Source organism: Papio anubis, chromosome 3 (genome assembly GCF_008728515.1).
Source record: "Papio anubis isolate 15944 chromosome 3, Panubis1.0, whole genome shotgun sequence".
Classification (NCBI taxonomy): domain Eukaryota; kingdom Metazoa; phylum Chordata; class Mammalia; order Primates; family Cercopithecidae; genus Papio; species Papio anubis.
This window is the reverse complement of record NC_044978.1, coordinates 162,925,480-162,947,193: the sequence shown is the minus strand read 5'-3', so window position 1 is coordinate 162,947,193 and position 21,714 is coordinate 162,925,480. Positions and strand designations below refer to the sequence as shown.

The 21,714-nt window shown below is 38.1% G+C and overlaps 1 protein-coding gene across 7 annotated transcripts in view; it reads right to left on the bottom strand.

Annotated features, from left to right (window-relative positions):
- The window catches only part of PPARGC1A (PPARG coactivator 1 alpha), a 684,515-nt gene that overhangs the window by 20,088 nt on the left and 642,713 nt on the right, over window positions 1-21,714 (bottom strand). For all 7 annotated transcript variants that reach the window (XM_031664083.1, XM_031664088.1, XM_031664084.1 and 4 more), the window contains 8 exons: window positions 20,079-20,273; window positions 17,985-18,107; window positions 16,920-17,124; window positions 12,906-12,951; window positions 12,723-12,796; window positions 2,146-3,061; window positions 1,480-1,584; window positions 1,206-1,326 (listed from right to left, as the gene is read on the bottom strand). In XM_031664083.1, the coding sequence (XP_031519943.1) occupies window positions 1,206-1,326; window positions 1,480-1,584; window positions 2,146-3,061; window positions 12,723-12,796; window positions 12,906-12,951; window positions 16,920-17,124; window positions 17,985-18,107; window positions 20,079-20,273 (1,785 nt within the window). The remainder of the gene's footprint in view (window positions 1-1,205; window positions 1,327-1,479; window positions 1,585-2,145; window positions 3,062-12,722; window positions 12,797-12,905; window positions 12,952-16,919; window positions 17,125-17,984; window positions 18,108-20,078; window positions 20,274-21,714) is intronic.

Sequence of the window (21,714 nt, the reverse complement as noted above, 5' to 3'; positions counted from 1 at the left end):
TCCATTATTGATTAGGAATGTCTGCCATGGGCATGGGCTGGATTTTGACAACTGGACTGCCTTATTTTTGCCATTCAAAGTCTAGGTTGATAAACAGCAGTAGGGAGCTGGGGTAAAGCCTACCTACTAGTCAGCAGTTGCTGAAAATGAGTACTGATCTTCAGAGAGCAAATAAATATAACATAACCTGGATCTTTACACAGAAGGGTCAGCACTGTCTCTATGTCAAGTGAATATAATACCTCCTTGTAAGTGGTGCTGAAATCCATAAAATGTCACTGAAAAGTAGTTCGTAAGAAATGTGGGTGTGTCAACTACCCAGTTAGATGGCGACCATCACACAGAAGGTGATGACTTTCTTTCTTTCTTTTTTTTTTTTTTTAAATATAGAGTCTCACTCTGTCACCCAGGCTGGAGTTCAGTGATGCAATCTCAGCTCATTGCAACCTCTACCTCCCCAGTTCAAGCAATTCTCCTGCCTTAGCCTCTCGAGTAGCTGGGATTACAGGCATGTGCCACCACGCCTGGCTAATTTGTGTATTTTTAGTACAGACAAGGTTTCCTGTCTCCTATGTTATTTCCTGTTTCCTATGTTGGCCAGACTGGTCTCAAACTTCTGGCCTTACGTGATCCAACCACCTTGGCCTCCCAAAGTGCTGGAATTACAGGCGTGAGCCATTGCGCCCGGCCAGAAATGATGACTTTCTTAGCAACTCTTCCTCCCCTGCCTCTTTTAAATCCAACTTGAACTCAGTCTCTTCATGGACAATTTAAGTCTCCTGCTGGCCAAAAAGACAAAAACTGAAACAAGATAGCAATCCTTCCTCATTTTCCACTCAAAGAGAGAAGTAACAGGAAACAGAAAGAAAAACTCATCCTGTGACCAGAAAGAACCAATATCTGACTGAAAAAAAAAAATCTCTGCTCCCTCCATTTTTCAAAACAGGAGGTGAAAACAGTAACGAACTTCAAAATGAAACTGTGAGTGAGAAATATACTGACTTAAACATTTTGTTTTCCAATAAGTTAGGTCAACGGGGACTGAAGACTTACGGATATTTTAAAGCCAAAAGGCTGAAAATGGCCTGTTCTAACAAACTAACGAAGACTTAGCTTTTGTTTATTTTCTAATCTATCACCAAAAAAAGCACACAGAAAAAGAAGAAATCCTACTTTAAAATAAAAGTGAGCTCCAGGCCACTTACAATTGCCTTCTGCCTCTGCCTCTCCCTTTGTTTGGCCCTCTCAGACTCTCGCTTCTCATACTCTCTGCGATATTCTTCCCTCTTCAGCCTCTCGTGCTGATACTCCTCGTAGCTGTCATACCTGGGAAACATAACTTCATCACTAAGTCAACCACCTCAATTTGCATAAGCAAAATGAATAATAATATGGGGAGGGGTATAGGGTTTTGGAGAACATCTTGTCATCTCAAGGAGGGGATGAAGGGACCCGAAGGAAAATGACATGCCTCATTACCTGGGCCGACGGCTGTAGGGCGATCTTGAACGTGATCTTACATACAAGGGAGAATTTCGGTGCGTGCGGTGTCTGTAGTGGCTTGACTCATAGTAATAGCAGGATCTGCGACAGATGAGAAAAACAAAAAGGGCATTTGCAACTGCCACTTAACCCAAGTTTATTGGAACTGTGGAGCATCCTCTGGGACACTGTGTTACAGAGACTGGCTTGTTCTTCCCAGCTATTAGTGAGATTTCCCAGTGACAGTTTGTGATCAGCTAGTCAGCTTAGAGGGCTGGGAGTGATGTGCTCTCTCTCAGCGTCTCTTATTGATGTTAACACTGAGCACCAGGTCTGGTACACTGTCAGCTTTATCTTGCATGGATCTCCACTATCCTGGCACAGGGCAGCTCTCCAGGTAATGGAAAAAGTTAGATGAGCAAGTTTCTTAACAAATTACTCTCTCTGATAGGACTGGCTCAAGGCACTGTGCTCAGAGCTGACAGATTTAAGAGAACATGGAGAGAGATGTGAGTGTAACAGCATTCTCGTTAGTTCCGGCAGCGCCAGAATTTCAGTGGTCAGGGGCCGGAATGGCTACAGATTTCAAATTTTTATTTGTATTTTATTTTGTTCACTTCTTAGGAACACCTTGTGTGTTATTAGGGTTTCGCCAAGGTTTACCTTGAAGAGGATCTACTGCCTGGGGACCTTGATCTTGACCTGGAATATGGTGATCGGGAACATGACCTGTGTCGAGAAAAGGACCTTGAACGAGAGCGCATCCTTTGGGGTCTTTGAGAAAATAAGGATTTGGGTGGTGACACGGAATCTCTACATGGAGAGTTAAAAGAAGAGCAAGAAGGAGACACATTGAACAATGAATAGGATTGCGTGCCATCCCAAGGGTAGCTCAGTTTATCACTTTCATCTTCGCTGTCATCAAACAGGCCATCCATGGCTAGTCCTGAATTTATAAACATAGGTAGTTTGGAGAATTGTTCATTACTGAAATCACTGTCCCTCAGTTCACTGGTCTTGTCTGCTTCGTCGTCAAAAACAGCTTGACTGGGATGACCGAAGTGCTTGTTCAGCTCGGCTCGGATTTCCTGGTCTTGGAGCTGTTTTCTTGTGCTGCAAGGAGAGACCTGCTTGCTTGCCTCCGAAGTCTCTCTCAGGTAGCACTGGTCTGAATCTGTGGAAGAACAAATCTGCCCCTGCCAATCAGAGGAGACATCTTTATTTTCTAGTTGTCTAGAGTCTTGGAGCTCCTGTGATATATTAATGAGTATTTCCGTTTTGGAATTAATTGACTGGCAATAGTCATGGTCACCAAACAGCCGTAGACTGTGCCGCTTGGTCTTCCTTTCCTCGTGTCCACCAGTGAGCACTGAGGACTTGCTGAGTTGTGCATACAACTCGGATTGCTCCGGCCCTTTCTTGGTGGAGTTATTGCCTTGTGTACCAGAAGACTCACTGTACCGGGGCTTCTTTGATGGTGGTGGCACCACAGTCTTGCAAGAGGACTTCAGCTTTGGAGAAGCCCTAAAAGGGTTATCTTGGTTGGCTTTATGAGGAGGAGTGGTGGGTGGAGTTAGGCCTAAGGCAAAAATTTAAAAAAAAAAAAAAAAGAGAGAGAGAGAGAAAGAGAAAAGAGACAGAGATAATGTTCTTAAATGCCAAGACACGTTTCTAAATTTTCCAAGATTTCAAACAAGGGTTTAAACTGAGTGCAGAAGAAGGAAACTAATTTCATGACAAGGCCTGAAAGACTGACTCATCCCCTAAGCCTCTGTCACCAAGAAAAGATGGATCTACAGTGCTGAACAGGAGGCAGAGCTGTGATCTTTTGTATTTCAAACACCAACGCTAACAAATCCTGCTTCCCAGAAAACATGAACGCATCACCCCGGCCTGCACCGAACTAGGCGTTATTACCAAAGCTGGCATTGTCAAGGGGATTGTATGGGCTGCTTTATGGAAAATTAACAAAGTGGGACTGAGGAATCACAGAATAGCATTTGTCTGCAAAGAACATTGCGGAGGATGCAAGCAGCTCAGGGGTCTTTGTCCCATCAAGAGAATCTACCCTTGGAGGCAGGGAATGAACCAACTTAAAAAAAAAAAAAAAAAAGATGAGATGACAACTTCAAAGTAAGTTCAGTGAAATACGACAGCCAAATGCAGGGACCTAAAGCAACTCTACAACTTAACGGCAGTGATTCTTTGTCGCCACAGTTCATTAACCTAGTAAACCATGGCTAATGTAGGCATAATACATTCTTGTAAGCATAACTAATACATTCTGTCTAAAATATGGTTCTGCAACAGAAACCCAAGTGAACAGTAACACTAAATATTGCAGTGCCAGCCGACCATTGTATATAGAGCACAACATAAGGGAAGGTTATGAGACCGAGGGACTGAAACTCAGCCAAGCTTCAGCAGCTAACTAATTAAATAAATAAAAAGGAAGAAAGAGGAACAGCCATCAGTTGTTGCTCCTTCTGCTTTTCTATAGGAGGGCAGAACATTTCATCAGAAACCACTGTGGGAGAGTCCGTGAAGCATAGTAGTTCCCTCTGTTGAGTTTCCCCCCTGAATAAGTCCTACTCATCCCTTTGTGCCGAGGAAGAATCATTGTCAAGTGGCTCCAGAGTCCAAGGAACTTTGAAGAAGGGCAGGCTGGAGTTCAAATGACTTTCTGCTTACAAGGGAGCATTTTAGTTTACAATACACTTTCTATTTAGGAGGCGGGGTGAACACTATTCAGCAAAAAGAACTTCAAGTCTGCTAACAAGTATAGGATTAGATTTAAGGCAAGTTTCAAGGAAAAAAATGCTACCTTGCTGGAAAAAAAAAATAAGAAAACACAGACACACATGCATGCACGCACACACACACACACACACACACATATACACCAAGAGTCACGTAGGTCACAAAAAGCCACATGAAATTTTGATATGAACAGAAAGATGCTGCCTCACTCTCCTACTTTATAATGAAGAAATGGAAAGAATGAATGTTTTCTCTAAAGTGAAATATTTTACACCAATATTTGGCAATTTTTATTATTCAAAGCTAATTCTCCCTGAGAGAAGAAAAGGTATACAAATGTAAGGTGGTTTGACTTTGGAGTTCCAACCCAGAAAAGTTCAGAAAGATAAAGAAATGGAAGCACAAAGCGAATGGGACACTGTACTCCATTCATGGTCACACCTGAGTCTCAAAAAGGCTTCCCTTTGTTGGCAGCTTCTCTTGGATGGCTCTTTGCTGTAGCAAAGGGAGTGACTTATATGACTGAATGAAACATCGGTGCCACTGAGGCACAATCAACTCTTGTTTCCTCTCTCATAGATGAGTATGTCTTTTACTCAATCTAAGAAATTCCTATTTGGTCGATCTTCTCTTTTCTCTCTGTTTTCACTTGTTTTATTTACTTATTGTACTGCCGTATTCATGCATACTGATTGCTTCTACATGCTACCTTCAATTACCACTTGCAATTCCCAGCCAAAAAAAAAAAAAAAAAAAAAAAGCACACTCTCAAATATTCCTCCTAGGAGCCTAGTATACTTAAAGAAGTAATGACAAATAATCTCTCTCTGCTGAGTAAACACCCATCAAACATGTCCAACGACATAGCCCTTGAATTGGAGGAAATGGCATTCAACATCCTCACATCCAACTCTGTAAATCTTTGCATGATCACCCCAAGTTAGGGTAGTTTTTACTTCTTTAGTAATTTATTGTCAGGATCCCTCTCTTGATACCAATCACATATTACTATACATTTTTGCTTGTCTCTTTTTGAATGTGAATTATGTCTTGTCTTTCCAAATCGATTATCAGCTCTTTGCAGGGTGTGGCTTGGACGCATTTGTTGCATTATTATTTTCTACTAATTTTAATTTTTCTAGATTCTTCTTTAGTAGTGGGTCTCACATTTCAGCAGTCCAAGAATCACTTGGGATACTGGGTAAACATTTGTAATTAGATGCTTCACAGACCACATCTGGAGAACCCCAGCCCTCCTAGCGTGTCTGCAGCATGCCACTGTGTACTCTCAGGTATACATATTTTGACAGACATTTTAGATTTATAAAAAGAAACCTTAAACTTCAGGAACACCAAATTAGGCCACTATTAAAGAGAGACTGGTTCTAAAAATAGCTTAGGTATCTAGAGATTTCAGATACAGAAATCCTTCTGTGTCTTGAAAATTCGAAACCCTTGTCCTAGTACCTAAGCTCATTATCGCTTAAATAACTGGTTCTCAAGTTGCTCTGGGGAGTGGCGACACCTTGATTGTACTTTCTTTGAGTTAAAAACAAAGCCTTTTACCTCTGTCACACATTATGGCCTGTGGCCATTGAACAGACCTTCGTTGAACACCTACTATGTGCTGGATATGACATCAGATGCTGCTATTTCAGGGACTCAGCCTCCAGCGACTTCACAATCGATTTTAATAAAAAGGCACTTCTTTAAAATTTGACATGACTATATTTTTCTGCATATACGCTTAAAATTGATGGAAACACCCAGAGACCATCAAATATGCCCCGTGAGTAAAAATATCAGGGCTGTACATTTCTGCTGGCACCATTTGTTGAAACAAATAAGTAATGCTTGCTTATTGAATGGAAGATATTTCAGGATTAATGAGTAGATGGAGAGAGAAAAATAATTTGGCTAATGCCCTAAAGCCTTCATTGTTTACTGAAACATCTCCAACCAGAGAATATCTCAAAGCAAGATTGAGAAATCTCACGGACGACAAGACTTCCTATCACCAGGTGCCTCCCTAATGGAAAGCCTATCTCCAGATACAGTTGAGACCCAAAGCCAAACAAAATAAAACAAAAGTGCAAAGAGTATGTTTTCTTTTTACATAGTGTTAAACTTTTCAGAGCTGCTGATGAGACAGGCAACCCCTTGCTGCCTCTGAACTAGTTGTTATTTCTCTAGTCTCACCTCCGCTACCCAAAACCTTCCCCCTGAAGTAAGAGCGAGGTGGGTGCTCAATCCCTTGATGCCACTACCTTTGCTCATCTTCCCACTAATCTCTGGACTCTCGATTTCATGCCACAAGCCCAAATCAACAGTGCTAATGCCTCCCACAACCTCTGGATTATTTCCTGCGTGTTGATTTTCTGGGGAATGTGTACATTTTGGTGTTGACAGTACAAGGTATATTCCGTGCTCTCTCTTGAACTTAGCAGGTTTTGACAGATTTATGTGAGGACAGATGGCCATTACAGGCTGAAGGCTGACAAGAGGCAGTTCCGAGCATTGTTAACACACTTGCACAAACTCTCAGCAGTGCAGCTCGGTGCAGAATGTAATTCAGACTATAGCTTTTTTATTGCCGCCTATTTTCTTTTGTCAAAAGAGCCTGCTGTGCAGAGCAACAAATGGCTGCTATTACCCAGAATGTAATGGGTGTCAGACAAATCACATAACACAAACAATCAAGAGTATGTAGGTCATATTTCAACAGAGCACAACCTTAGCAATATTTATGATTACTGCATTGAAATGTGCTCCATAATAAACAAGCACCTCTACATCACTCACACTTACGCACTTCTGCACAGCAAATCTGGGAGAAGTGGTACATACTCTACAGTCATCTTTTTAAACAGTCCTTTTATTTAAAAAAAAAAATGGCAGACAAGTTTTGTTTTGTTTTTCATTATCGCTATGAAACGATTTTCTTGGAGGAGTTTTCTTTTGGGTTTGTTTGTTTAATTGAATGACTCTGATAAATGGTGAGTCCCTGGCTCTGTTTCTTGTGCTGTGCTATTCACCAATGACTTTTTTTTTTTAGTAGTTTATAACATTTTGCAGAATCTACAGCAAAATCTGCAACTTACTTTCAAGTTTGTTTAACAGTGGGATTTTGCATATGTTGCATGCCAATTCAGGTACTTAAGAAACAAACAAACAAAAAAATCAGGAGATGAGATTCTAAGTTGCTTTAAAACACACCAAAATAGGAAAACGGAGCAAAGAGAGGTGTGTGACTTGTCCTACTCACATATTTCAGGCCTCACGAATTTGGAGTGGGTGTCAAGAGTGCAGAGGGAAAGCTGATATTCACTGAGTACCAACCGTTACCTCTAAAGCAGTTGTTAAAATATTCAGTTGATAAAAGCTGCTCTAGTGTTCTCTCCATCTGCACCTACTTCCCCAGGACTCAATGGAGCTCCACAAGACCCAGCAACAGAAGTGCTCCCACTTGGCACAGAAGGTTCTCCAACAGACCCCGCTAGTCCTCTGGCTGGCTTCAGTCCATTTGGAAGTGGCCTGCCTTCAGTACATTTTAAGTATTTCTCCTATCACCCCTGGTTACTGGGGAACAAACTGGCCTTGGAGAAAAGCTTCAGAACATTCCTATGACATATGCCTAATTCCCCAACTCTTGCTCATGGAAGATGAAGATATCATTAATTGACCCCTGTGTAAATTCCCCAGAGAGCTGGGAGAGGGGATGAGTAAGGGGAACCTGGCATTTCAGGTGGCTATTGCCAAACCCCAAAGCTGATGTGGGAGAGAAAATTCCTTTGTTATACTTGGCTTACAAGAAATAGGATAGTACCATTTCCAGAAAAGAAAAATTAGGAACAAAGGAACTGTCATTATAGACACTGGGTCAAAAAGAATGAGATTAAAAATAGAAAATGAAGAATATGGTTGAAATATGGAAGAAATTTCTGACAGTAAGAGTTGGCAAGCACCGGAATGGGCTGTAAAGAGAATTTGTTGGGTCTCCCTTTCTTAGATTCTTGAAGCACAGGAATAGATTCTGTGACCTGTCAAAATCACCTTCCAGTTCTGTGATGCTATGGTTTTCCTTTTAAAACTACCGACAACTACCGATATTTTACTTTGGTCTACTTTCCCAAAGATATGTCACATACACAAGAAGTATATACGCCAAAAGGCTACAGCCGTTTGTCAATATTTATGCTGTTTGTCAATACATTTTTTCCAGCAAAATGAACTTTTAAATGGAGAGTCCAAAAAGGCAATGTAAAATTCAACATAAAAGTGGTAGTTACAGATTGGTTAATGAGTGTTTTGTTGTTGTTTTTATGGTGAGTCTACTAAAGTACACTTGGAATGACTGCTGATTAAAGCCTAGAGAAAAAATGAAGTAAAAAAAAAAAAAAATAACATCAAATCACATGTCCCCTCTGATGAAAATAATGTGGAAAAACATATATCAATGGAGAAAAAAAATTATGAAGTCCTACTTGTTTTAGGGTGATGACATCTGATTATATTTTTTGCTCTTCTCATTTTCTTTATCAGTTATAAAATAGTTCTGCTGTTACAATGTTTACAGTAATAACAAATAAAAACTATATATACATATACATAAAATTTTGGGGTCAGTCACTTTGGTCCCTACCCAAATTCCTTCGTGTCTGTGGTTAAAACCGTCACCTTGTTGAGCTGACATTGCTTTGCCATTCCCATTTCAGAAACAAAAAAGTGTAGCACTCTGAAAATCTCCATATGCAATAGATTTAAATGCCTTCTGCCAAAAGATCATTCTCTTTTCTCTCATCTTGCTTTACTAACAGCTATTTTGAAATCAAATTAGATTTTACACCTGTAAAAGAGAAGAGTTTTTTTTATCAGCCAAAATGAGCTAGTTTAGGACAATCACAAAGAAGTCAGACCAGCTGGCAATACCTAATAAAGCAAACTTCCTATCTCATCCCTCCTGTTTCCCAAAGACACTGCAGATGGGGCAGAGGCATTATTCTGGAGGTCTTAGAATTTTGTTGACTCTTTACATTTCCACTTAAACATTTGGAAAATTTCACTAAAATTTGTGAGAGTAAAGAAAAAGAAGACACCAGAAGGCCTGAGCCAAAGCTTGGGTCACTTCTGCTGCAATCAAACCGATTAAGTCTGTAGACCAAGGATTAACTACCAATATGAATGCTGTTTCTACCCTTGCCACCCACCTGCTGCACCTGTGGCAGACATCACTAATTGATCATGACATTCCCTGTGAGCACAGACTTGGCCTTAGAACCTTTCTCAACACAATGCTCCTGGCAGACAGTACCAATCAATGACACTTGGCAATTGCAGTGAAGCCTATTTAACATAACATATGTCAATTACTATCTTTAAAATTCAGACTTCAGGAAAGAGACATAATTTCTCTTCGGGCAGACCTGCTTTGAACCCAGGGTCTATCATATAGCTTGTATCAATGTATAAATCTTTCCTCAACAATGAAATGGGCAGAGAGTAAGGAAGATACTGTATGTAAAGTGCCTGTTTAAGGAGTGCCTAATTGCCAGAAATTGTAGGCATAGAAGTAGCTGTTGCTGAGAGAATCTCAAATCAGTGAGTTTTCTACCGTGATTTGGTAAATTCCATATTTACACCAAAAGCAGTATTTGTTCAATTTGACGTGAAAACAGTGGGAGGTTGGGGAAGCACAGAAAAAGAATAAATAACTTCATATATGAGATTGCCAAAGAGGATACACGGCAAGGGCAATAAAAGGGAAGAGGTGAAGACAGTCAAAAGTTGAAAAGATAAGAAGCAAGGTACAATGACCACTGCAAATGATTAATCAGAATTAGTAATTAAATATCTAATATTTATTGAGCACTTATATAATCAGGGGGCACTCATGTTTTATCTCATTTAATCCTCACACTGACCCAATGAGATGTAGGTATTGTGATCATCTTCATATCACGCATAAGAATCCTAGTCTTTCAGAGGTTAAGTAAATGGACCAAGGCCACACACTAGGTGGGAGGACATTCAGAATTTAAACTTGGGTTTGTCCAACAACCAAGCCAAGGTTTTGTAAACTTCACCAAGCTATGCCGTCTGCTCTTTAAAATCATGATATACTACTTTTAATTGAAGCTTTGCTGCTTATAAACTGTTTTACTTCAGATCAAACCACATAAAATTCCATTTTTGTGTGTCAAAAATGATTGCATACTGGCAGTTTTATTTTTCAACCTATATTCTAGTCTTTTGAGTTGACAATTTTATTAGTAGTTATGAATATGACTTTAAAATGGAGGAAACTGAGGCGTAGAAAAGGTCAAGGATGTAGAAAAGAGTCTTAGCAATCAAAAGATCCAGGAGGGAAAGTGTGTGTGCCATCTTGTAGCTCCTTATTGATTTTACAGTCCTTGCCAAATTCATTGTCATTTGAGCATCCCTTTGGTTTCCTGCTTTCTTGCTTCTGCTCCATCAACATCTTCTCTCCATCCCACCCCTGTGCTTCAAAATCTGTGCATTTTGTTGTTGTTGTTTTCCCTGAAGGCTCTCCAAGTCAGATTAGCCTATGGAGAGCTCAATTTCTTCCACATTCCTTTCCATGGATCACCTCTGTCATTCACTAGGATGATACTATCGCCTAAGTATTTCTGTCAGTCCTTTAACTGCCTTTATCATTTTTTAAAAATCTTTTGGTCAATCAATGTATTTAAACTTGAAGCTGTGCTACCATGTTTTCCCTTTGACAACTCTTTTTCTCCCTTTGTGATTCTTTCTAGGTACAATTAGTGTTTGTCACAATCTTCAAACACTACTAAGTGACCAATTTTGCTGAAGGTTTTTAGAGGAGATGACAATTGTAGACATTACATGTTTCATTGCATTTCAAGCCCACAATATCTCTAGAGAAAAAACAAATCTCCCTCCATCTCCTCTTTACATTATTCTCCAGGAAGGTTCCAAACTTTACCTTCCAGCCTCATTCAGCATCTTTCAAGTCCTCATCTCCCTGCTATCCAAAGCTCTAAATCCTTTCTCTTACATAATGCAATTGGGCTTTACTTCAGCTTCCCCAATTTATATCTGTACAGCTATTATAATCACACTCAATGAACTAAAAACTGCCTTCTGGGCCTACCTTTGTTGGAAGGTGGTGGAACATATCCAATAAATAATATTTGCTTTCATGCTACTTATCAGTGTGTCTCAGTACCCCAATAGACTATATAGTTAATGTGCATTGTACTGGTGATTGAAATTATGTAAGATGGTAAAATCTCCTGTAAATAAATGAAATGTGAGTGTGGAAAAATATTCCTGTAAAAAATAACTCAAAAAAGGTCATTGCTAAAATAAGGGTTATCAAATTAGTTGTGGATGGGTGGAATTGGAAATTATTGGAAAAATTATAAAAATCTAGAAGAATTCAGACTACCATACCAATGTCTCTAATCTTGACCTTCAAAGAGCAAGCAATAAAAAGTAGCTACCATCTATAATATGTATTGTATAATAATATATTAGTATGGTTTATACAAGAAAGATGAATCAATAGACCCCCAAATAGCAAACATAAGCTCAAGGTAAAGATCTCCATCTTCTACCAAAACTGTAATATTTGAATGTATATTTTTATGTTTTAAGCAAAGGTAAAATAAAACAGTATATGCTTGAATCAACTTTTTAAACAAACCCACCAATTGCTGGTCCTCACTGGTCAGATAAGAAGGCCTCTACCGCATATAATATATATACACACAAAAGCTACTTCTAAACATATATGTAAGTTATGATGTATTTAAGAAATAGTGTCATGTATGTATTTAAGAAATGATGTTAAGTATATGCTTATAAGTAAGGATTTGTGTGCATGCCTATAAAGGTATGTATATATGTACATATGTGCGAGTCTGCACACACATATACTATCTATCTACACCATGAAATTAACTACTCTACTGCTTGACCAAGTCATGCAATCATGCATTAGGCCTTTCATAAGAAGGTAATTTAGCAAACTCAAAGTGTGAAATTAAACGTAGCAACAATGACCACGGTGGATGTAGGCACCATAGTTCTGGTTGAAAGCATCTTGTTTAATGTACTGTTCCTTTAATCTTATCAGCAATGGTCAGACCCAAAGAATTTCTTGTTTAAACATCCCACGATTCACTTTTTGGTGGGGTTCAAGTACCTAAACTTAAAGCACTCAGTGCAAAGGCACCATTTGCAACCAACTCAGAAGTTTGCCTAAGAGCTCTTCAGTTAGTCTAAGTTTTTAAAGTGCTTCAGTATTTTTTATTATTTTTTTTAGAAAATAAGCAACTGGAAATATTTACAGATAACTTCTTATCCAATTTTGTATTCTTTGTTAATTTCATTAATCACATGGACAGTACACTCTATTATCTTATTACACACACACCACACACACACACACACACACACAAACACACAAGTTCCAAGTGAAATATAAGGCTTACCTGCAGTTCCAGAGAGTTCCACACTTAAGGTGCGTTCAATAGTCTTGTTCTCAAATGGGGAACCCTTGGGGTCACTGGAAGATATGGCACATTTATAAAAACAAACTGAAATGGAGTTGCTGTAGCCAAATGTATTAGAACCCCCTTCCCTTTCTGAAAATGGTTACGTTTCTTAATACTTACTTTGGTGACTCTGGGGTCAGAGGAAGAGATAAAGTTGTTGGTTTGGCTAAAGAAAAAAAAAAAAACTAATTATGTAATATTGAGTGTCTTTTAGATTTCTTTTCTTTCCACAACAGTCAAGTTGGAAAAACAACCAGAAAACTGAAAGACTAAACTAAGGAATTCTCTGAATATTGAATCAAAGTCAGACAAAAGTCCATTATGCTAAAACAGATTCCAAACAGCATTTGCATCAGTAAACTACCATTCAAAAACACATACGAAAACAGAATTTTTCCAAAAATGAACCCTCCCTGTTACAGATACAAAATTTGCATCATACCATCAGAGAGAAATAATGTTTTCTGTTTTAATTTGGAATACAGTACACGGTTTGTTTAGATAAGAAAACAGCAGAGGAACTACAAGGCGACAGAACGTTATGAATATTCAGTTGATTTTACTCCTAAAATGTATAATTTTATATCTAGCCCTGATAATAGGTTATTTCTATGAGGCCAAAGCTCATGCAGTAACTATTCCACTCACTGAAAATTAATTGAGAGATGATGGCAAATTGTGGGCATTGACCCAGATGGTTTAGAAGGGGTTCAGATCTGTAAATCTGATAGACAACTAAAGTAAGATACCATGTTTATCAGTTGAAAGGTGTATAGATTTGCAAAGATGCTAACTACCTCCTTTTGTGCTTTCCTGAATCTTACCTCCTACAGGCGGCATTTCCCAATAATGAAGGGTGAAGAATCTTCTCACCCAAAATTTCAATTGCTTCTCCATGGCAATCTTGTATTTTGAACAGAAGGAGGGGCAAATATGATGAGAGGCATACTTAGGCTATACATTCATGTATTACGTATATCTATGCTTATCTATAAGCATACGCTTATGTGTATGTAGGTTTATGTCAATTTTTTCTCATTAAAATAATTACTTTCAAAAGGTCAAGTGGTAGTTATTTATGTGATGGAAATCGTAGTGTCAAAACCAAAAAGGTGTTTAGAATAGTTTCTTATCTTATGGCTGAAGAAACTGAGACCAAACAATACTAAGTGGTATTTTCAGGGCCATAAAATAGTTACTCACAGAGTTGGCCAAGATTCTGTTTCCTTTCTCCTATTGTCAAAAGAAATTGCATTCAACAGACTTTAAAGTAAATTAATCAGCCCCAACAATTAATTTTTTGAAATGTGAAAATATTATTCATGTCCAAAATAACCTGAAATTAGATATTTTACTTGGATAAATAGTATTTACATATTTAATTTATAGATTTAGATTTACATAGTTGAATAGTATATCATCTTTCAATGTACATCCAGAAAGATGAAGCTCATGATATCTTCAACAAATTAGATACATTGATTGATTCAGTTTTTCATTTATACAGATAAATGAGCTGATTTTACATTAATTTTTGAGTATGTGTAATATAACAAGTCTTTCAAAAAGAATCCACTTATGAAGAAACTTTACCAAGTTTTATGATACTCAACTAATAATTAGGATAATTCATACAAATTCCATAGAAAATATAACCAGATATTAACCATGTGCTATGTGACATCATAAATGTACATTAAAAATCAGTCACTGAAATTCTGGTTTTCAAGAGGTAGTATAGGCTATTTGAAATGCTCAAAGAAAGACTCTCAATTTCTGATTGTTGGGTACAGGTAAGGCCAAAGTCAATGAAAGGAGAGGAAATGGCAACAGTCATAGTTAATGAGACCAAAAGCAAACAGGAAATGAGAGCCATAGGAAGGGGACAGTCCCCAAACCACATACAGAATCTGATCCCTGAATAAACCCAGACTCTCTAATGCTATCATTAGAGGAGTGTTGATTTGATTTATTGAGAGTTTAATTCACCCTGTTCCAGTGACTGGTAGACCGGAGACTAGTAGGATCCTTGAAGTCAGGAATGTGTCTTTTTCATGTAGATTGTGGTATTTGGATGAATGATGGACAAATAAATGAGACATCAACACACAACCATGGCTAGACGATCATGCTAAGGAAATGAAAAGAACCTGCCTCCAAAATGTTTTATGGAACGCATACACAAAGTTCAGTGAGAAAAAATTACAACACCTTAAGAAAGGTAATTTCAATTGATCCTCCTAGTTATCTCTAATTGTTCACATATTTTCCACATTTTGATTTTAAATGATAATTCAAATAATTACTGAAGTTGAGCATGTATTAGTTCTTACTCGTCACCCATGTTTCATTTCTTTTAGGCCTTTCATAACTAAAGGATTTTGTCTGTTTGTCAACAGACTTTGGTCTGGGGTGAGTCTTTTGTGCCTTGCCACAGATATATACCATATATAGCCAGTCTCATCTAAAGAAAATTTCCTCCAAAGGCCTATTTAACTCTTCATTGTCATGATTTGTAAAAGTTTACTAAAAGAAAAATAAAAACAGAAAAAAAAAAAAAACTTTAAAACATGTGCTGCCAGGCTGGGTCACATATTACAAGGACTTTAAATTTGGCCCCAGAAAATACATGCATGACCAGGACAGGGTGAGGAGTAGCCCAGTAAATTCATTTGTTCACTCACTAGAGCGAGCTCATCTGCTTCCCCTCACCTGAGGCCTTCATGACCAACGAGGCCTATGGCACTATGGTTCTGCTCCAGGAAAAACTGTTGTAGTGCTTATGAGGAAGATCCAGCTGGGGCAATGAGAATGCGGTCCATTTCACTAAATGTATTTTCCCAAACTGACAGAAAGTGATGGGTAGTGGATTTGAGATGTCTACCAGGGAAAGCCTAATGGAAAGTCAATTTAAAATATTAAAGGAAGGCTCCTGAAAATCCTGGGCTAATACCGAGGTAGAGAAGAGGAAAGAAAATTCAAAACACTGGGGAAAAAATCCGTATTGAATCAGTAGCAATAACAGCATACCTACACGAATTAATCGTGGTTCAAAGCAGAGATCACTGCCTACCACTCTTCAGTGAAAAGGAAAAGTTGGGAAAATGAAAGTGAAACAAAAAGAGGTGTATGCTTATAATTGGTATGTTATAATATGTCTACTTCTACCAACAAGGTTAAAGTAGAAGCTGGCATGTTTTAAATCAACTGCCCATTTCAAGGGGTCTTTAGGCTTCTAAGACTACAACATTTTGAGAAAGAGGAGCCTAAAAGACAGAAAATTGTATCTCTGCCAAGACAGGTTTTCCCCAAATCACCAGGATCTGCCTCAGAAACATCAGCCTCCTCTAGCAATATATGGTGATAATAAAAATCAACCCAGATGTTTAGTTTAATCTAGGCACTTTCTTAAATTGAAAGAAAACAATCAGGAATTTTCCAATCTTTATTTACAGAATAAAATCCACGAGCATAGCATGTGGTTGTAGAAGAGTAGGAGGAGAAGAAGGAGTGGAAGAGAAAGAAGAAGAGGAAGGGGAGGAGCAGGAGGTGAAGGAGAAGGAGAAAGAAGGAGAAAGAAAGAAGAAGAAGGAAGAAGGAGGAGGAGGAGGAGAGGAAGAGAAGAAGAGGAGGAAGAGGAGAGAAGAAGAAAGAAGAAAAAGAATTAGAAAAGGAATGTACTTAGTAATCAAGACAGGCTGCATAAACACTATTTACCACTTCTTAAGGTGTATATAACAAATCACTGATGCCTCATTTTTTCCATTACTGGAAGGGAAAAAATAAAAGCTCTATAATGAATTGGTTAGCCAAGCTTGTTCATAACCTCAATTATCTCAGCAATTCAGAGATTCATATAAACCTCATGTGATGTTGCAATTCCTCCCCACCTAGCTAACATTTCAGGAGTCTTTCAGTGCTTGTGAATTAGACGGCCTAGCAGCTGAATAGAATATGTTTAACCTGTGTCCAAAGAAAGGTTTCTTCCCCTGCTCTATAATAAGTGCTGAATTCTCTTTCCACAGAGTGACACCGATGGGATGGAAGCAACAAGTTGGTGTGTTCTCCGACCTTACGTGTGCTTTCTTTGCTTCCAGTGCCCTCACCAACAGCTCGTTTTGGTCCCCAGCCTACCTTGTAAATGTTGAGACTGCGATTGTGTGTGGGACTTCTTTTTGGAGGTGCATTTGTCTCTGCTGCTGTTTCTGTTCTCTGTGGGTTTGGTGTGAGGAGGGTCATCGTTTGTGGTCAGATATTTGAGAAGCTCCGAGCAGGGACGTCTTTGTGGCTTTTGCTGTTGACAAATACTCTTCGCTTTATTGCTCCATGAATTCTCAGTCTTAAAAACAAGGCATACAGAAAACTAAAATTAGTGAACTGAACCTTAACAGAATGGATATAGGTTTTCTGAAGAGATGGGATTTTTCAATGAAGTGTTCAGTCTAAGTGTACTAGATCTATGAGCTGTGAATAATTGTTTGCAGAACAAGGGAAGAAAATTACATTTAAAATTCCTAAATGACATTTATGCAGCTTTTTATTTTATTTCTCCTACATTTCAACGTTCCTACTCAGCAACATGTAACTAACAAGACCCTACAGCGCCTTTACTGTGAATACAAAAAAAAATAAGCTGGTTTAAACCTTAATTTGCCACTGATTGCTGACGCCCAGTACTCACAACTCTCTTAAGTACCCCTTAATGCTCCGTTTTCACTCACAGTGAATGGCAAGACAAACAATGTTTAATACAGCCCGCTAGCCGAATTATGGCATTGCCAGCATTCCATCCAATTAATGGCAGAGAGAGATGTTTTGTGGTGATTCCAAACGCAATCTTCCTCAGGTTAGACAGCTAGCAAAACAGCAATCCTGCATCTTAAAGCCACTCATAGATAATACCAGCTTATCAGCAAATTTTACTGTAGCCCACAATGCTGCAGGTAACAATAAAGTGGGCAAGAACTAACAGACAGTGGCACTTCCATTCCAAACACCCAAAGACAATGCGTAAATGAACTCTGCCTAGTTTAAAGTAGCTCAAGCACTGTTTACGGAATCCCATTCATCATGGATTTCACCATTATGAGGCAGCTTCGGGGTCCCAGCTGAATTAATACCTACGAACTTATTTGTTTTACAACTTCAAGCCAAAATCCTTTGGTACTTCCCCCCGTATTAAAAAATTTACATTTGTACCTTAACAATTGCAGGGTTTGTTCTGATCCTGTGATTGTGATTTGCATGGTTCTGGGTACTGAGACCACTGCATTCATTATAACTTAGCTGAGTGTTGGCCGGTGCCAGTAAGAGCTTCTTAAGCTAGAAACATTATCAGGAAAAGGGAAAAGCAAGTAAAGTTATGCATCTTTTAAGCATTGGAATAAGTTATTGAAATTTTAAATGTAATTTATTGTAATTATAAAAGTTAATTCTGTCATTTTATTTATGTCACACCTTAGCGCAATAGTGCTACAGGAAATATGATATTTAAAGAGTAGAAAAAAGTTTGACATTATACTACCAACTGTGAAAATATTTCCTTTTTCCTTCCAATTCAATTTCTAGAATTGTATGCATAAGAACAAAAATGCAAATATGCCAATTATTATACAAGTAATAATAGTGAAAAATAGAAGGAAAATCTCAAATTTTCCAGCCATAAGGGATTACTGAATAAATTGGACTTGGTGTGATCTACATATTTTTTTTAACAAATAATGCAAAAAACATCTTTTGAAAATAATTTCCAAATCACTACTAGGTGAGAAAAGCTGCCTTGCTGAATGAAGACATGGGAGTGTAGTGTAGGGGGTGGGGGAGAATAGATACACATTTTCTTTTCAAAAACCCAAATAAGTCAAGTGGCAACAAATGAAAGATTTTATGATGCTTTGAACCATGTTTCATAACCTAGTATATGAAATTACTGATTCAAAGAATGCCTGGAATAAAAGAATGACTATCACTGATTCTAGAAAAGAAAAAAAGGATTTGTAAGTAGAGTCCTGGCCTGTGGATAAGGAGACGTGGGTGCTGACACAGGCAAAGCATTTGCTGTCTCCTGACCTCTGTTTCTTCATTTCACTGGATGACCCTCAAGGACTTCCTTGTCCTGACATACAGTATGTCTCTGAGTCAGCTGCTCTTCCCAAATGAACAAATTGAATAGATGAAAACAATCTGATATCAATGGAAAGGAATCAGGGTACTAGGGAGCAAAGCCAATGACACTAACAAATGGAGAAACTGGAGAATAAATAACAATTACTTATGAGATATTCTCTATATCAGAAACCTCAAAATCCAATGGACTCTAAGTATGGCCTCCATGTATTTGCATAGAGTATTTTTAACATTTAAAAACTTAGTGATAGGAGAGTAACAACCTCCAAACGGCATGCGAAACACACTATTAGAGTCTGGAGGATCATGGCATCCCATAATTTACACAGCATGCCCTTATATCAGACTTATAGCAAATGACAAATGGCTACCACAGATGAGAAGGTAAACCGTGTCTTAGAACTAATAAAACTCTGGTCAAGCACTGCATTGAAAGGAAAATTCTCTCTTCATTGCCAACAAATTCAGTCTTCATTGTCTACCATAAATTTAAGTAACTTGGGTGGCAAACATGCTATAGTTTTTCAGTCTTCATAAGAAATACGGATCCAAAGTCTTAAAACATTGCATATTTGTTGATCTACCAATTCTAACTCTACGATTGTATGTATAGGAATAAAAATGCAAATATGTCAATTATTATACAATTTAAAATAGTGAAAAATAGAAGAAAAAACTAAATATCCACCCATAAAAGATTGCAAAATAAATTATATTTCCATACAATAAAACAGTATGCAACCATTACAAATTATGCATATATTTAAATTTGAACCAATATGTTCATGATATATCTTAAAAGAATATTGCAATCATTTTTATATGAGAGGTTATTTGAAATCACAGGTGAAATTTTTAGTTTTTTCTTTTTAGTTGTCAACATTTTCTAAGTTTTCATCAAGAACATAAATAATACTAAGACAGAAAAATACACATAACAGGAAAAGATAGTAAAGAAAACAATTGCAATAAGATTACATGAAGATGTGTATTATCAACATTTTTAAACAGAGAATCGCACAATTTGCAACTCTGAGTGTGCTTGGGGATTGCTTTGGCATCATTCTAAATGAAAAAATCCAAACCTTATTGTGACTACATCATACCCATGCAGCGGGTAGCCAGAGGCAACTCCAATTCCTGCTAAACAGTAGGAAGGGTTCTTACTAGAGACGGCTCTTCTGCCTCCTGGGGTGGAGGGGTGCCGTCAGGCATGGAGGAAGGACTAGCCTCATTGTCAGTGGTCACGTCTCCATCTGTCAGCGCATCAAATGAGGGCAATCCGTCTTCATCCACAGGGAGACTGTCCAGTGTCTCTGTGAGGACTGCTAGCAAGTTTGCCTCATTCTCTTCATCTATCTTCTGCAGAAACAGAAAAAACCAGAAGATGTGAGTTGACACTGGGAGGCAGGTAACACTATGCATCAACATGTTTGACCAAATGAGTGAACCATATGTGAAATCTAGAATGCCCATTTCAGAACACAAACATCATATCTTTCTCAAACTCCAAATTCATGTTTTGGTCCAACTGACACAATTAATGAATACTTCTACTGTACTAATCTCTGATGGTTGAGCTGCCCAGTTTATCAATTTGTTATGTCAGCGCTAAAACTGCTGTATACAATTCTTCTTGGTCATAGAAGTGTTTTCCACTTGCTCACGTTTTCTTTCCCTGACTAAAAGAAAAGATTGCGAGAATCTTGGAGCTTGAGAGAATTTTAACCATCATCAATTTCATTTTCAGATATAGTGTTTGAATCTCCTATACAGCATACCACCCAAACTGTCTAGACAGCTCTCTATTTGAATGACACCAGAAAGTGGAACTATACTGACAGCAACTATACACTTTCATGGTTTCAATTATAATCTCATTACTGAACACTCCAAAATCATTTATTTATTTTGCTCCCTGATATCTCTCCCAACTTTAGTCATAAATCTCGAACTGCCTACTGGACACTGCTACTTCATAATAGCTCCCTCATCCCCAAAACCCAAACTCTACAACTTTCACAACAAAACTGCTATTTCTTTTGACTTCTTTAGTTCGGGTAACAATTCTTCAGACTCAAACTCTGGACCTATTTTGACTCTTCTTTCTCTGATCAGTCACTGAATGAAGTCTTACTTTGTAATGTTTACTAAATGCATTTATTTCTTGTAGCCGGGGCACTATTCCAGTGCACTATTATTTCTAATAGGGGCTCCTGCAAATATATCCTACCTTGTTTTTGACTCATTCCCACCAACACACTCTTAGAAAGCTAATCTTCAATCATTCACTTAACAAACATTTTTGAACATCTACTCTGTGCCAGGGACATCTGAAGTATGGGAGATACAAAGAGAAACAAGACAAAAGTCTGCCCCTCCAATAAACACTACTGTGGAAGGGAAGAACCTGTAAACAATTCATTATAAAATATAATATTTATTTCAGTACTCTGTGCAAAACGTTCAAAGACTTCCAAACATGTACCTTGTTAACAAGGCAATGTGTTATATTCTATGCACGTGGACAACCAGTACCATCACTGGGCACATGGCATAGCTAATCAATGATTACTTGCTAAATAATTCATTGATCTGTGTTTATTGCCAACAATATCTTCTGGACCATTTTCTTTTCCTTCTTTTAGCACTTCACATTGTTTGTCCAATCTGACCTGCTTCCAAAGTCTTCTTTTTAAAGTTCTGTACGCTATGACATTAACAATATGAGCTAAATTATCCCACACAGATTTTATTACAAAATGCACCTAAGCTGCTGACATCTAATGAAGCTAGCAGTGCC